Consider the following 15,214-nt stretch of genomic DNA (forward strand, 5'->3'; position numbering starts at 1 on the left):
CTAAAGAAATCTCTTTGTGCCTGCCACATTGACCACCGCCAGTGGGCTGATATCGCCTCAAACCGTGCATCTTGGCGCCTCACAGTTCGGCGGGCAGCAACCTCCTTTGAAGAAGACCGCAGAGCCCACCTCACTGACAAAAGACAAAGGAGGAAAAACCCAACCAACCCCAACCAACCAATTTTCCCCTGCAACCACTGCAACTGTGTCTGCCTGTCCCGCATTAGACTTGTCAGCCACAAACGAGCCTGCAGCTGACGTGGACATTTACCCCTTCATAAATCTTCATCCGCGAAGCCAAGCCAAAGAAAACAAGAAAATGGCAAAGTGATGAGCCAATCATTATTTTTTATTTTATTTTATCCTATCATGGATAGGATATTTCTCTTTGTTAAGTAGTCATCAGTTTTGCAGTTGGAGGTGCAGCTAGCCCCAGAGCACAACTTCAGTATAGCCACCACATTATTGAGGCTGATATTACATTATCCCAACTGTATGGGGGGGGGGGGGTGGGGGGGAATCTGGATCATGTCTAGGCAGAAGAGATTTAGTTAAACTTGGCATTATATTGGCCATGGGTGCTATTCTTGTACTGTTCTCTTCTATATACTCATGTCCTTTGTGTGCTTAGTCATTTATTCATATCACATAGTATTCTGAATTTCCTGAAGCCTATTTATGTGATAGTAGAGTCCATAGGAGCTTGATACAAGGATTGTCTACTCTGCCCTTCTAATAGATGTTTGTTTTTATATAGAGTCAGTACATTCCAACAATTAAAGGTAAGTGAATAATGAGTACTGGAAATGGGGGAGACGTAGTTGCAAGTCTTACACCTAAGTGGCCACAGGAAGAGGGGAGTCAAAAGATGGTTGGTGAAGGAAGAGTGCATGGAGGAGTGATGAAGAAAATGTTTCCTGTTCAAAGCAGAAAGAGCAGGAAGGGGAAGATTGTCAAGTACTGAGATCACTATGTAATCAGCAGAAGTCTGAAAGAATTTTAGAAATGTAAATCATTGTCAGATTGTTTGGGGAAATATATTATTTTACATGACTGCCATTAATTACATTCCTTTGGAGATTTTCAGACCTATATTGCCTTATATTGTTGATAGCTTATTGGGATGGGCCTGCATCATTCCATTAAATAGACCAATCATCTAATTAATATATGTCAAAGAAGCCACCTTTCAGAAATCAGAGTTTGCCAGCATCTTATAGAATGAGGTGATGCCATTAGGATATGTATTATTTATCATCAATATCATATTTATTCTGAACCTTTAACAAAATAAGTTCTGTAAAATGCTCCAAAAGTGCAGGCTAGAAATCAAAATTTTACACCAATCCATATTGGGGTAGCTAAACAAAACTTCATTTAGAAGCTGAGCTTAGAAGCTAAGAAAAAATGAAGGGAACAGAGCGAGGGAAGAGGATATTCCAGAGTTTACGATATTGGTAGCTGAAGGCAAAGCAATTTACAAAAAAATAGTTAATGATTAGAAATGGGAACTGGACAAGTCCATATACTGAAGGTTGCAAGCATCAAGAAATTAGAGATAGAGAGGATGAGGCCTTGAAGGGATCTGAAAAAATGAATTGGATTTTTCTTGAATAGTCTGCAATACTAACACAGAGCTCAACCAATCAGTAAATTTTGGGGAAATAGTGCAATGTGAACTTGAGCACACACTGACTTTTGACTGGCACAGGTTTCTCAAAGTGTGTGTGTGTAGATATATACGTGTGTGTGTATATATATATATATATATATATATATATATGTGTGTGTATGTGTATATATAGATATATGTGTGTGTGTATGTATATATATATATATATATATAGATTATATAGATGGAGATAGATATCTATATAATCTATATAAATATATATACTGGTCTTGTACAATTCTGTATGTGTGAAACCTGACATATATCTTTGGAGAAACACAGTCTCACAATCTCAAGAGAGTTCAGGGAGTTAGGTGCTAAGTTGAAGGACAACACATCCAGGATTGCGATCTCAGGATTGCTAACACATGGCTAAAGAGATGGTGCAGGTGGGAGTGTTCAGGTTTCTGGATTATTGGGTTCTCTTCTAGGAAAGGTAGGACCTCTTCTGATGAGATGATTTGGAACTGAACTGGAGGGGAACCAATTTCCTTGTGGGAAGGTTTACTAGTGCTTCCTGGCGAGATTTAAACTAGATTTGCGGGGAACTGAAACTAGAGTATCAGAGCAGATGGGGGAGTGGAGGAGGAAATAGATGAAGTGAAGATTGCATGCAATGTCAAAAGTCAAAAGATTGTACGTGGTGGAAATTTTCTCAGGTGCATCTATTTCAATGCAAGGACTATTGTAGGAAAGGCAGACGAGCTTAGAGCGTGGATTGGCACGTGCAATTATTTCATTGTGGCCATTAGTGAAACTTGAATGTAGGAGGGACAGAACTGGCAACTTAATGATCAGGGCTTCCATTGTTTCAGATGCGGTAGAGTAGGAGGGAAGATAGGGGGAGAAATGGCAATGCTTGACAGGGAAAATATCACATCTGTGCTCAGGCAGGACAGACCAGAGAGCTCATCTACTGGGGCTATATGGGTGAAGATGAGGAATGGGGTTGTATTATAGTCCACCTCATACTCAGTGAAATTGGAGGAGAATATCTATAGAGATCATAGACAGCTGCAGGAAAATAAAGTTGAGATAGTAGGAGATTTTAAGTTTCCACTATTGATTGGAATTCCAATACTGTAAAAGGGCCAGATGGCTTGGAGTTCGTCAAATGTGTTCAGAGGAGGAGCTACGAGAGGCTGTTGGAAAGGTATAAAAACTTTTCTTACCGGGCTTTCGGCCTACAGGCTCGGGCGAGGAGTCGGAGGAGGCGGTGATTCAGTGTTCGGGCGATCGGTAGAGGAGGAAGAATTACGAGAGCCAATGGAAGGTAAGAGTATAAAAACTTTGCTTACCAGGCTTTCGGCCTACAGGTTCAGGCGAGAAATCGGAGGAGGTGGCGATTCAGTGCTCAGGCAATCAGTTCAGAGGAGGAGGAGCTACGAGAGGCCATGGGGCCAATTTTTCAAGGGCAATAAAAGGTGGGTAAGACAAAGGAGTGGCCAGCGAGGAGTGGCCCAGTGAGTGAGTGGCACAGTGAAGGAGTGGGTCCCTGAGACTTTGTCTCGAGAGGCTTTGGCGAGCTGGACTAAAGGTAAGACAGTCACATTTAATTTAATATATATCTGTTTATTTGTAAGGTGTGAGGAGAAGGAGGCAGGATGAGTGTGAGGGCAGTTTTCTGCTCTCAGTGTCACATGTTGGAAGTCATGGAGTCTTCACGTCTCCTGGACATCCAAGTGTGCACTAAGTGTGATGAGCTGCAGCGTTTAAGGGGCCGAGTTAGGGAACTTGACCTGCAGCTCGATGACCTCTCTTGTTACGTAGAGTGAGGTATCATGGACAAGAAGCATGGCCTAAAGGACCAGGTCAAGGTGTATAAATATATATATGTGTGTGTGTGTATGGCTTAGTATTTATGCAATGTGTTCAGGGTTGTTTTTTTGCAGCAAATATGTTGTTGCTTTTTGCAGCAAATACGTTGTTGCTTTTTGCAGCAAATACATTGTTGCTTTTTGCAGCAAATATGTTGAGACGACCACTAGAGGCGGAGCAGTGTGAGATCTGTTGTTTGGGAATGAAATGGGGCAGGTGACGTAGGTGAGCATTGGAGAAAACTTTGGATCCAGTGATCTTGGATCTATTAGCTTTAGCTTAATGATGGAAAGGAATAGGTCGGGTCCGAGGTTGAAGGTCTTCGAGTGGGGGAAGGCCAGATTTGGAGAAATAAGAAGGGATTTGCAGAGAGTTGTGTGGGTTGATCTTTTTGCCAGAAAGGATGTAAAGGAAATTTGGAGGGCGTTTAGGAGTGAGATTTTGAGAGTACAGGATCTTTATATTCCAGTCAGGCTGAAAGGGAAGACCAAAGGTTCAAGGGAGCTGTAGTTTTCTAGAAAAATTAAGAAGTTGGTTCGGGACAAGAGAGAGGCCTATGCTAAATATAAAAACAGGGAATTGAGGAGATGTATGATCGATACTTCGGATGCAGGAAGAACCTTAAGAGGGAAATTAGAAAGGCAAAAAGAAGGTATGAGGAGTCCATAGTTAATAAGGTGAAGGTGAATCCTAAGGGTTTTTACAGATACGTGAACAGTAGAAGGAGGGTTAAGGATAGAGTAGGTCCACTGGATGATGGGTCCGGTGAACTATGTAAGGAACCATATGAGAAGGGAGAGACATTCAACAAATTTTTTCATCTGTATTCACCAGGGAAAGGGACATTGGGCTACATGAGATAAGTGAGGCAAAGAGCTTAGTTATGGAGATGATAGGGATTAGTAAAGTGAGGGTTTTGGAGCTTCTAGGGTCACTAAAGGTGGATAAGTCTCCTGGTCCTGATGGGATTTTTCCAATGACTTTAAGGGAGGTCAGGGAGCAAATAGCAGGGGCACTGGCAGTTATTTTTCAAAGATTACTGGAGGAGGGTGTGGTACTGTGGGAAGGTTCAGCCACTAGGGATTAGTAGAGCGATTGTGACATGGGTTCAGAGATGGCTGGAAGATAGACAGCAGAGAGTCATGGTGGACAACTGTATGTCAGGTTGGAAGCCTGTGACAAGCGGGGTGCCTCAGGGATCGGTGCTGGGTCCCTTGTTTATCATTTATATTAATGATTTAGAGGAGGGTGTGGTTAACTGGGTAAGAAAATATGCGAATGATACGAAAATAAAAATGGGGGGAGTAGTGGATAGTGAGGAAGGTTTTCTTGGATTACAGAAGGATTTGGTTTGTTTGGAAGAGTGGGCTGAAAGATGGCAGATGGAATTCAATATAGACAAGTGCGAGGTGCTGCATTTCAGTAAAAATAACCTGAATAGGACATATGCAATTAAGGGGAGGGCAATGAGGTATGCAGAGGGACCTGGGGGTTATGGTACAAAGTTAATTAAAGGTGGATTCCCATGTAGACAGGGTGGTTAAGAAGGCATATGGTATGCTGGCCTTCATAAATCATAGTATAAAAGTATAGGAGCTGGAAGTGATGCTGTGGCTGTTTAAGCCATTGGTGAGGCCAGGTTTGGAGTACTGTGCTCAGTTCTGGGCTCCATATTATAGAAAGGATATAGATAAGATGGAGAGGGTGCAGAGAAGATTTACAAGGATGTTGCCTGGCTTACAGCATCTGGATTACAGGGTGAGATTAAGGAGACTGGGACTTTATTCATTGGAATGTAGACGGCTGAGAGGGGACTTGATAGAGGTATTTAAAATTATGAAAGGAATAGATAGACTAAATATAAACAGACTCCTTCCCCTGAGGGCAGGGGAGGTTGGAACAAGAGGGCATGAGTTAAGGGTAAGGTGGAAAAACTTTAGGAGAAATATTAGAGGATGCTTTTTCACTCAGCGAGTGGTGGTAGAATAGAATGATCTTCCATAAGAGGTAGTTGTGGCAGGGTCCATTCTGTCATTTAAGAGAAGGTTGGATGTGTACATGGAGGTGAGGGGGTTGGAGGGTTATGGGCGGAGAGAGGGAGGGTTGAGCTAGTGGAGTTGTTCAAGTGAACCGGTGCAGACTCAAAGGGCCGACATGGCCTGTTTCCACGCTGTAAACTGTTATATGGTTATATAAATTTTTCAAAATCAATATATAGAGGTACAAACTCAAGAGAGGGCAAGACAAGATCTCCTATTAGGGAACCAGACAGGACAGGTGACAGAAGTATGTGTAGGGGAACATTTTGGGTCCAATGATTATAATGCCATTAGTTTCAAGTTAATTTTGGAGAAGAATAACTTCAGGCCTTGGATTGATATTCTAAATTGGAAAAAAGTCAATTTTGAGGAAATGAGAAAGGATCTGGAATGCATGGATTGGGATAAGTTGTTTTCTGGAAAGGTAAATGGAAGACCTTCAAAGTTGAAATTTTGAGAGTACAGAATTTGTATGTTCCTGTTGGGATTAAAGGCAAAGTAAACAGGCAAAGGTTGCCTTGGTTTTCGAGGGATATTGGGGACCTGATTTGGAAGAATAAAAGTGTATAGTAGGTATAGAAAACATGAAACAAATGAGATTCTGAAGAGTATAAAAATGCAAGAAAAAACTCAAGAAAGAAATAAGGAAGGCTAAAAGAAGACATGAGGTTGCTTCGGTAGACAATGTGAAGGAAAATTCTAAGAGTTTCTTCAGGTATTTTAAGAGCAAAAGAATAGTAAGGGATAAAATTTGTTCCCTAGAAGATCAGAGTGGTTGGCTAGGAATGGAGCCAAAAGAGATGGGGGTGATCTCAAGTGGATTTTTCGCATCTGCATTTACTCAGGAAACTAGCAGAGTCTAGGAAAGTATGGAAAACAAGCAGTGAGTTCATGGACCCAATACAGATTAAAGAGGAGGATGTGTTTGATGTCTTAAGGCATATAAGAGTGGATAAATCCCCAGGGTCTGACAAGATATTCCCTTGGAACTTGAGGAACGTTAGTGTAGAAATTGCAAAAATATTTAAAATATCCTTAGCCAAAGGTGTGGTGCTGAGGATTGAAGGGTAGCTCATGTTGTTCCATTGTTTAAAAAAGGCTCCGAAAGTAACCCTGGAAATTATAGGCCAGTGAGCCTGATATCAGTTGTAGGTAAATTATTGGAAGGTGTCCCATGAGATCAGATGTACAAGTATTTGGATAGCCAGAGACTGATTAGGGATAATAAACATAGCTTTGTGAATGATAGGTTGTGTTTAATCAATTCTATAGAGTTTTTAGAGAAAGTTACCATGAGGGATTTGGGAATACAGATACATGGGTAAAGGTGAAAGAGGAAAAGTTCGGGAAAACATTTAGGGGAACATCTTTACATAGAGAGTGGTGGGAGTTTGGAACAAAATGCCAGCTGAAATAGTAAATGCAGGCTCAATTTTAACATTTAAGAATAATTTGGACAGGTACATAGATAGGAGGGGTATTGAGTGGGACTAGGCGGTATAATAGTTCGGCACAGACTAGAAGGATCGAAAGGCTTGTTTCTGTTCTGTAATGTTCTAGAGTGGTTTAGTTCTATATGAAATATGCAGCTTATTCTAGTATCCCATCTTATTGGATGAATGTCCTAACCAATGACTCTACCATTCAATTAACTATTACCTCTCTTCATCCAAAAATACTTGTATACAAGTTTATTCACAATGGAGATTCTTTTGATGTGCCAAAGAATTGCATAGCACAGATGGGTGAGGACAAGAGCTGGGAAAAGGTTGTGGGTGAAAACCAACCAATGGTTTCACCCTACCAGGAAGCAAGTCATGTTCAGGAGGAAAAGAAATGCTCAAGAAATTGACAGAATATATTTCACAGAAATGCAAATAAATCTCATGCGTTGCTCATTTTCATTAGTCTCGGTTGATCTGCAAAACCTGCAGCTTCTGGTTCAGGCCCACATTACAGGCTGTCCACCACGTGAATAAAAGTAGAAAGCTGTGCTACAGCAGCACTAAGAGTCAGAATGTAATTGCAGGAGGTACATTTTAAAGATCGACCACTGAGAAAATAGCTTCTGACTAAGATTTTTGGTTTTAAAACTATCCTAAACATTCACTTCCTCAAACAGCTTAATATACACTATAATTACTTAGCTAGGCAACTCCAACACCAGCTCCCAAAATGGTAATCTGTAGAGTAAAGAACAATGGCAGCAACTGAGAGGGCTGGCCAGCAAGTCACACACCTTTCTGACTTGGAATTACATCACCACCTCTTTATTTTTGCTGGATCCAAATTCTAGACGCTACCCCTCAGCATCTTTTGGAATAATTTTTACCAGAATGGCAACAGTTCAAGATGGCTCAAATCCACCTTCTCAAGGGCAATTTGGGATGGACAATAAATGTTTTTTTTTTATTTAAAGATACAGCATGGACAGGCCGTTCTGACCCACAATCCCTCACCACCCTAAATATGCCCATGTGACTAATTAACCTACTAACCCTGCTCGTCTTTAGAATGTGGAAGGAAACCGGACCACCAAAAGACACAGATACAGGGAGAACATACAAATTCCTTAGACAACACCAGATTCAAATCCATATCGCTGGTGCTGTAATAGTGTTGTGCTAACCACTGCACTAACCACACCATCCCCCTACACCAACAGTGCCACCAAATGCTAGTTCCTAAACTGATACTTTTTAATGTTCAACAATAATTATTGTTTTTTTTAATGTTTAAGATCTTTCAAATGCCATATTTTGTTGATTAAAATATTTGGACTTACTCATTAATGTCTTGTTTGCTGACTTGCAAACTCTTACTCTGTGCTTCTAAACGTTTTGTTTCTTCCATTCGTTCTTTTCTTGTTGGTACTCTATAAAATTAATTTTTATAGAATTATCACAAAGGTAATTGTATTAATGCTTCTAGTTTCCCAGATGTATATGGATGAATCTAAAATATCTCCTCTTTAGATTGTTTTTTAAAAAAAACTGGTTTCTTTGGGAACCTTCAGCATTTGCTTTGAATTGTTAAATCAACTCCTGCGGAGTCTGAATAACCAGCCGTGAGTTTTGCATTGTAAGTTCTGACTTGATCTCAGATTTGTGAGTATATTCAGGTAAAGAATGTTCTCATTTCATATAAATAGCAGAGTTATCTAGAAAATATCGCAATGATTTACATATCAACCCACCTTATGCTACAGAATTTTAGCTACTCTTCAGTTATCCATTATCAATCTAAAATCTGAAAGTGATAATCCTCCACTTAATGTAGTATTTTGAAGATTGGCTTTACTTATATGTGGTTTCTTTTCACCTGCCATATATAAGTAGAAATAGCTGAATTCAGCAAGCTGAATAAGGATTTGGGAATAAAAATTAGTAACTCTTGAAAAAGATACAAAAGTTTAGGTTGTGTGGTGGTGCACATCCTCATGGTGAACGAGCCCCGCTTGTATCGCCACGTGGCGGGGCAGCCATGGGGAAATGGCGTCGTCAGAGGTTTCTCTCTGACTCCAGCATCCCTTCCAGCGCACACCCCGGGCAGTGATTATGACGTCACAATGCACCAGGTGACTGAGCTCATGTTGCCCTTAAAGGGCTGGGCTGAATTTGAATAAACACTGTCGTTAACGACCCTCAACGTGGTGGCTGTGTTTCTTCCACTGCTCACACCGCCACAGTAAAATATTCATTTTAACCAAATTAATATGTCCCATCATTGTAATAGATAAAGATGACCAAGCCGACAATGATAATTTGATCTTATCGAGTAGTACCCAGAAATTCTCTTTATTAAGTTTTTATAATTTTTTGTAATTGTAATCCCTAAATATTAGAAGTGTTCTTTCACTATTTTAAATGAAAAATCAGAATAACCTGCAAAAACACCTTTTGAGGGTAAAAGTTCACTCTTGTGTAAATTTATTTTGTAATAAGCTTGATATAAAAAATTTCAAGATTTGAAATGAAAAGCAGTAAATCATCCTCATTAAGTGATACTTTATGTTCAATTCCTCCTATAATTATACCATTAAATTCTCTGCACTGTTGGGAGAGAAACAGCTAATGATTTTAGATTGTATTATTGGGTGATTAACATATGTAATTTACTTTTATTATTACATTTGGATAAGTCAGTGAATAGCCCCTCTTGAATAGAAATGGAATTGCAGTTCTCCAAAAAAACTTCTATATTGGCAATTTTAGGATCTTTTTTTAACCATTTTCCTTTTCCAAAATAACATACAATCTGTTAATGAGAAACAGGTTGAGAATTTGGGCTCAATTTATGAAATTCTTTGGAATTAATGGTTTTTCACTGGCTAGTCCAATTATACATAACTATCTTTTTCAACTTCGTTGTTAGATGCAGGTTTTAAGGAATGGCAAAGTTTTAATAATCTCTTTATTCAGGATAATTTTGTCTCTTTCGAACAATTATCAGCTAAATTTAATCTTTCCAACAGTTATCCATTAACCAATGTGTCATTACAACTCTGGAATCAATAATCAAGGCTTCCTCTTTGACCTTACCAATTCACATAATCTCGTGAAATGCAAGGTTTTTATAATGGGCATGACCACCTCCAGCAAAGAAAACTTTCACCTTCTTTCAATTTTACTCTTTTATCTATCTGCAACTAAAATCCCATTTATTTTGCCTCAGTCACTATTTTCCTAAAGTTTATTTCCTCTCTTTCATGCAGGACTTCCTGTAAAGACCTAATCCCATGTCCTAAAAAGCTAATACCTCTGACTTTATATCCCTCTAAACCACACATGTCAAACTCTGGCCCGCGGGCCAAATTTGGCCCGCGATATAATTATATTTTGCCCGCAAGATCATTTCAAAAATGTATTAGAGGTGGCCCGCTGGCCACCGCGCCAGTATAGAGCATGCACAGTAATACAACAAATCCCAGAATGCATTGGTGTCAGCCCGCTAATCGCCCCCACCTCCTCTGTTTACGTTGCAGGGTCTCACCGTGGACTCTGGTTTTGGGGCCTGGCCGGTGTCAGGGGAAGACAAGGCCGCTTCCCAGCGCCCGGAACTGGAGGCCTCGGGCCTGACCTCGCCAGGACCGTTGCCCACTCCCCCTCCCTGCCGCAGACCGACCCGCAACTCACGGTGACGGGGCCGCTGATCCGCCGAGATGCCGCCCTGCAGCGAGAGCCGATGCCCCCGCACTGTCGTTGTCCAACCTGATCGCCCACAAACCCCGCCCTCCCGCACACAGGCCTGAGTAAGTATTATGAACTTTAATCTCAGGATCAAATGATCTTCCAATAGTTTCATGTCACAGTGATAAATATATTCCTGGTTAAAAATGGTCCTGCACCTGGATACAAGCTCATTAGGCTTGAAAAGTGTGTAAATCAAAGGATATCTGTACCAATGGAAAAAGGGCATGGCAAATAACCCTGCTAGAGTTCATGCCCACAATCAGTCACCCATTTGATTGTTTCAGGAATCATGTTATTCTCCCACATTCTCAATATCCCTCAGATTTTACTATTCGACAGCACACTAGCAACATTTGACAAATCCTCTATAGAGAAATATTATTTATTGAATATTTTATCTCTCATTTGTTAATGCTTCTGGAAAGAGTTTATCCAAAACTATTATTAAACATTTATTTTAATAAGAAAAAGTTTAACATTACACATGTTGAAAGAAGAGAAAACATGCAGATGTTGTTGAAAATTTTCAATAAATATTTAGTTCGGCCCTCGACTTAGTCCAAGTTTTTAATTTTGGCCCTCCGTGAATTTGAGTTTGACACCCCTGCTCTAAACTGCCACCTCAATGTCTCTTTGTGGTCTCATTTGTGGACCTATCAACCTGCCAGCAAACTATCCACTATTCAAGAGGTGCCGTTTACTATCCTCGGGAGAGGGAAAGTACATTAAAAAATTTTAAAAAGGCATACAAATAATGCTTTCCCAATTGAATATTTTTAAGCAAGGCACCAGTGTTTGGATGAAGGAAATGTGGCAATATTATCCTCTTGTGTGATCAATAAGTATTAAATATTAAGAGGCATCTCACTCCATGACTTAGAATCTCATGGTGTCTGTAAAAATACAGGAAATCTCTATTAATCTGGCATGCTGAGGACTTTGATGATGCAGAGTGGCAGATTTTCCAGATGATTCAATGATATTCTAATCCAATAAATATTCTGATATACTTTAAATTCACTTTCTTTAGGGCCACAGCAATAGAATACATTTTCCAGCATTTAAAGAAAGTGTAGGTATGGTGCCCAGTGAGTTTCAAGGAAGTGTAGATAACAGAGCCTTGTCAAGCTTGGTCGTGAGCTTAGAGCCATTTGTACATACATTATTTCATTCCAATGTACCACATGGAGTTAAATGGATGGGCAAGGTAGCAGAGTACCAAAGATGGTTTTATTATTTGATTTTCAATCACATCTGATCTACGCTTTGAAAATGGTGGAAAGGCTTTGGAACAAAAGGACGCAAGTCTGACCTACCACGATAGTTACATGACAAGTTCTGTTCATTTTTGATCAATGATAACTTCAATGATATGGATTGTGGCTAAATCAGCATGGTAATCCTATTGATGTCAAGGATAGGAAGTAATGATCATTGCATGGCATTAGATGACTCAAATATTACTTGCAACTTTAAAGTATTTGGCTAAGCATTTGAATTACTAAGGAGTAGAAATCTGCAGAACATGCCAGCAAATGTGATTAGTGTAGATGAGTCCCTGATGGTTAACATAGACATAGCGAGTCAAAGCTCTCGGACACTGTGAAACTTTTCAGTCCTTGCCTAAATGTTGTTTGTGTCTCGCTGCAAGCAAACATAAACTATTTCATGCTCTAAAGTAATACTTTAAAGTATTATCAATGGTATTAAGCATTGTTTTTGCACAAAAAATTTGCAATGAATAGATATACGATTAAAAATTATAGGGACAAGAAATATAATCACTATTTTTACAAGTTTTAAATATGGCATTGTTATCATCTAACTGTTCTATCATCTGTGAAGCCATTCAAAAATACCTGTTATTCATATCAATGATCACTTACCTACTGCTTGGTCTCCGAAATTGTCTACTGTTTGGTAAATCACAATTTTGCAGCTGTTCTTGAAGATTAGGTTGTGCCCCTGTTGAATACTGCTTTTCAGCTACTGACATCTTAAATTGTGCTGGAAACTCAACAAATATTGAATTCCTGCAATAGATGGAATATAACATAACCGTGTAAAAAAAAAAAAAAAAAAAATACTTCTATACATCTAAATTAAGAGTTTTATTTATCATAAAAATAGTCTGTTTTCCCCTGTATTTTTCAGAATACTGCTTGTTATCAAGCTAAGTATTCAAGCTCTTTGGTGTCCATTTTTCATTTATTGGTGTTGGTTCGTTCTAACTGGTTCAGAAATAATAGACTGGTGATGACATTCAATTTTGCATGCAAATTATTTACATATTTTCTTCGATCTGGAAATTATATCAGTTGTGAAAAATTTCATGTAAGTGACATTTGAAACTTCAAGCATAACTGGAAGAAATTCGGTTGTATATCAAAAAATTCTGATTTTTAGAAACAAATCCATGTGAGGTGCCACTTGAAGAATCCTGATCACCCTGGTTACAATCGCTTCTTGCTGTTACTTTCAGGCAGAAGGTACAAAAGCCTGATGTCCAGCTCTTCTAAGTTCAAGAACTTTTTTCCAACAGTTATCAGGCTTTTGAACCTCGCATCTTACCCTAACCATAAACTAATCCAAGACTGCAAAATGATCTGATAAACCCCTTTTTGCATTAACTTCAACTGTGAACATTTATTTATCTATCCTTTTATATTTATTGTGTCTTTTTTTGCCTTGGCATATTGTGGCAGTTTACGCCATTGTATTTGGTGAATTTTATACTTGTGCAGCTGCAGCAAGTAAGAATTTCAATACATCTGTACAGTGAACATGTGTATATGACAATCAACTCTCATACTCATACCAAGAAAGCAATTTCAATCCAATTGACATTCATTATAATGAAAATTAAACTGCCAATAAAATAGGGTAAAACAGACAGGCAAAAATGAACTAACAGTACATTCAATACATTGGTGCAGTCTATCCAACATGAAATGATCTGGTTAAAATCAAAGTCAGGGGAGTTTTTACAAGTCAAGTTTATTGAACAAGTACAACCTGACAAAATAGCATTCTCCAGTCCTTGGTTCAAAACATGCAGACACACAACCAGACGTAGCACACATACAGACAAATTATACATATGCAGGACAACTATTTTATCTATAAATGCAAATAAATAAATATTGTTTTGTACAAGCAGTTCCTTTGGTTGTTCAGCAGTCTCACTGCCTGTGGGAAGAAGCTGTTCCTCAGCCTGGTGCGGCTGGCTCTGATACTCGTGCATCTCTAACCCAACGGGAGCATCTGAAAGATGCTGTTTGCAGGGTGGAAGGGGTCCTCAATGATTTTGCGTGCCCTCTTCAGACAACAATCCCGGTAGATCTCGTCGATGATGGGGAGGGAGACTCCAGTGATCTTTTTTGCCACTCCTATTGTCCTGTGGATTGACCTCTGATCCAATGCTCTACAGCAACCATACCACACTGTGGTGCAGCTGAACAGGATGCTCTCAAAATCTCTCCTACAGAAGGGTGACAGAATCTTCCTGACAAGTGAGGAGATGATGAGTGTCCGTGATAGGTCACTAGATGAGTGACCTCCAAGCAATTTGGTTATCTCCACTCTCTCTACTACAGAGTTGTTGATGTGTAGTGGAGAGTCGTTTTGGTCCTCCCAAAGTCCACAATCATCTCCTTTATCTTGTCCATGTTGAGACTCAGGTTGTTACTCTTGCACCATTTCATGAGATTTTCCACCTCTTCTCTGTAGTGTGACTCATCATTGTTGATGATGAGGCCAACTTCTGTTGTGTCATCTGCATACTTGATGACACTGTTGGAGCTAGATCTAGCGATTCAGTTGTGAACAGGAGCGAGTTGAGCATATGGCCCTGCGACACGCAAGTGCCCAGCGTGATATTCTACTACTGACCTGGACAGAATGTGGTCTTTCTGTTAGGAAGTCCAGGATCCAAATACTGAGAGGGGTGTTGAGTTCCAGTGAGGACAGCTTCTCCACCAGCCTTGGGACTGATTGTATTCATCGCCAAGTTGAAGTCAATGAACAGGAGTCTGGCATATAAGGGCCAGGACAGAGTGATGCGACAAGGCTATAGCATCATCTATGGAACAGTTTTTTTTAATAGGCGAACTGAAATGGATTCAGCGTCTCCAGAAGGTGTACTTCGATGTATTCCATCACTAGATGCTCAAAGCATTTCATAATAGGGGTCAGTTACACTTAATACATCAAAATTGTCTCCATAAATTGTGACAAGTAGATTTTAAAAACGTATAATTTAAAAATAGAAAGTCACGCAATCCTATCTTCGGGTAATATCCTCAATCACAGCACAGAACAACCTGCACAAAAAAGTTTCTGTTTGATTTCCTGAGTCCCTTTCAATAATAGTTGATCTAACATTCACTTGAGCAGTTGACAGTAATTGAGTTAAACAGTACAGTAATATAAATTTGATGCCCAAATAAAGAAAAAGTTAGAGAAGAATATTAAACATGAAATAGTTAAATGTA

The 15,214-nt window shown here is 39.5% G+C and overlaps 1 protein-coding gene across 10 annotated transcripts in view; it reads right to left on the bottom strand.

Moving 5' to 3' along the window:
- Positions 1 to 15,214, bottom strand: part of ttc29 (tetratricopeptide repeat domain 29) — a 445,918-nt gene that overhangs the window by 429,421 nt on the left and 1,283 nt on the right. For 9 of the 10 annotated variants that reach the window (XR_011354088.1, XR_011354086.1, XR_011354087.1 and 6 more), the window contains exons 2-3: positions 12,608 to 12,754; positions 8,315 to 8,404 (exon numbers count right to left, since the gene is read on the bottom strand). Coding sequence is in view for 6 of the 10 variants with exons in the window: in XM_069926383.1 (XP_069782484.1) it covers positions 8,315 to 8,404; positions 12,608 to 12,754 (237 nt within the window). In the remaining 4 variants the exon portion in view is untranslated. Of the gene's footprint in view, positions 1 to 8,314; positions 8,405 to 12,607; positions 12,755 to 15,214 lie in introns of those variants that run through there. The other variant, XM_069926389.1, reaches the window with a different exon arrangement.

This window comes from Narcine bancroftii, chromosome 3 (assembly GCF_036971445.1).
Source record: "Narcine bancroftii isolate sNarBan1 chromosome 3, sNarBan1.hap1, whole genome shotgun sequence".
NCBI lineage: Eukaryota > Metazoa > Chordata > Chondrichthyes > Torpediniformes > Narcinidae > Narcine > Narcine bancroftii.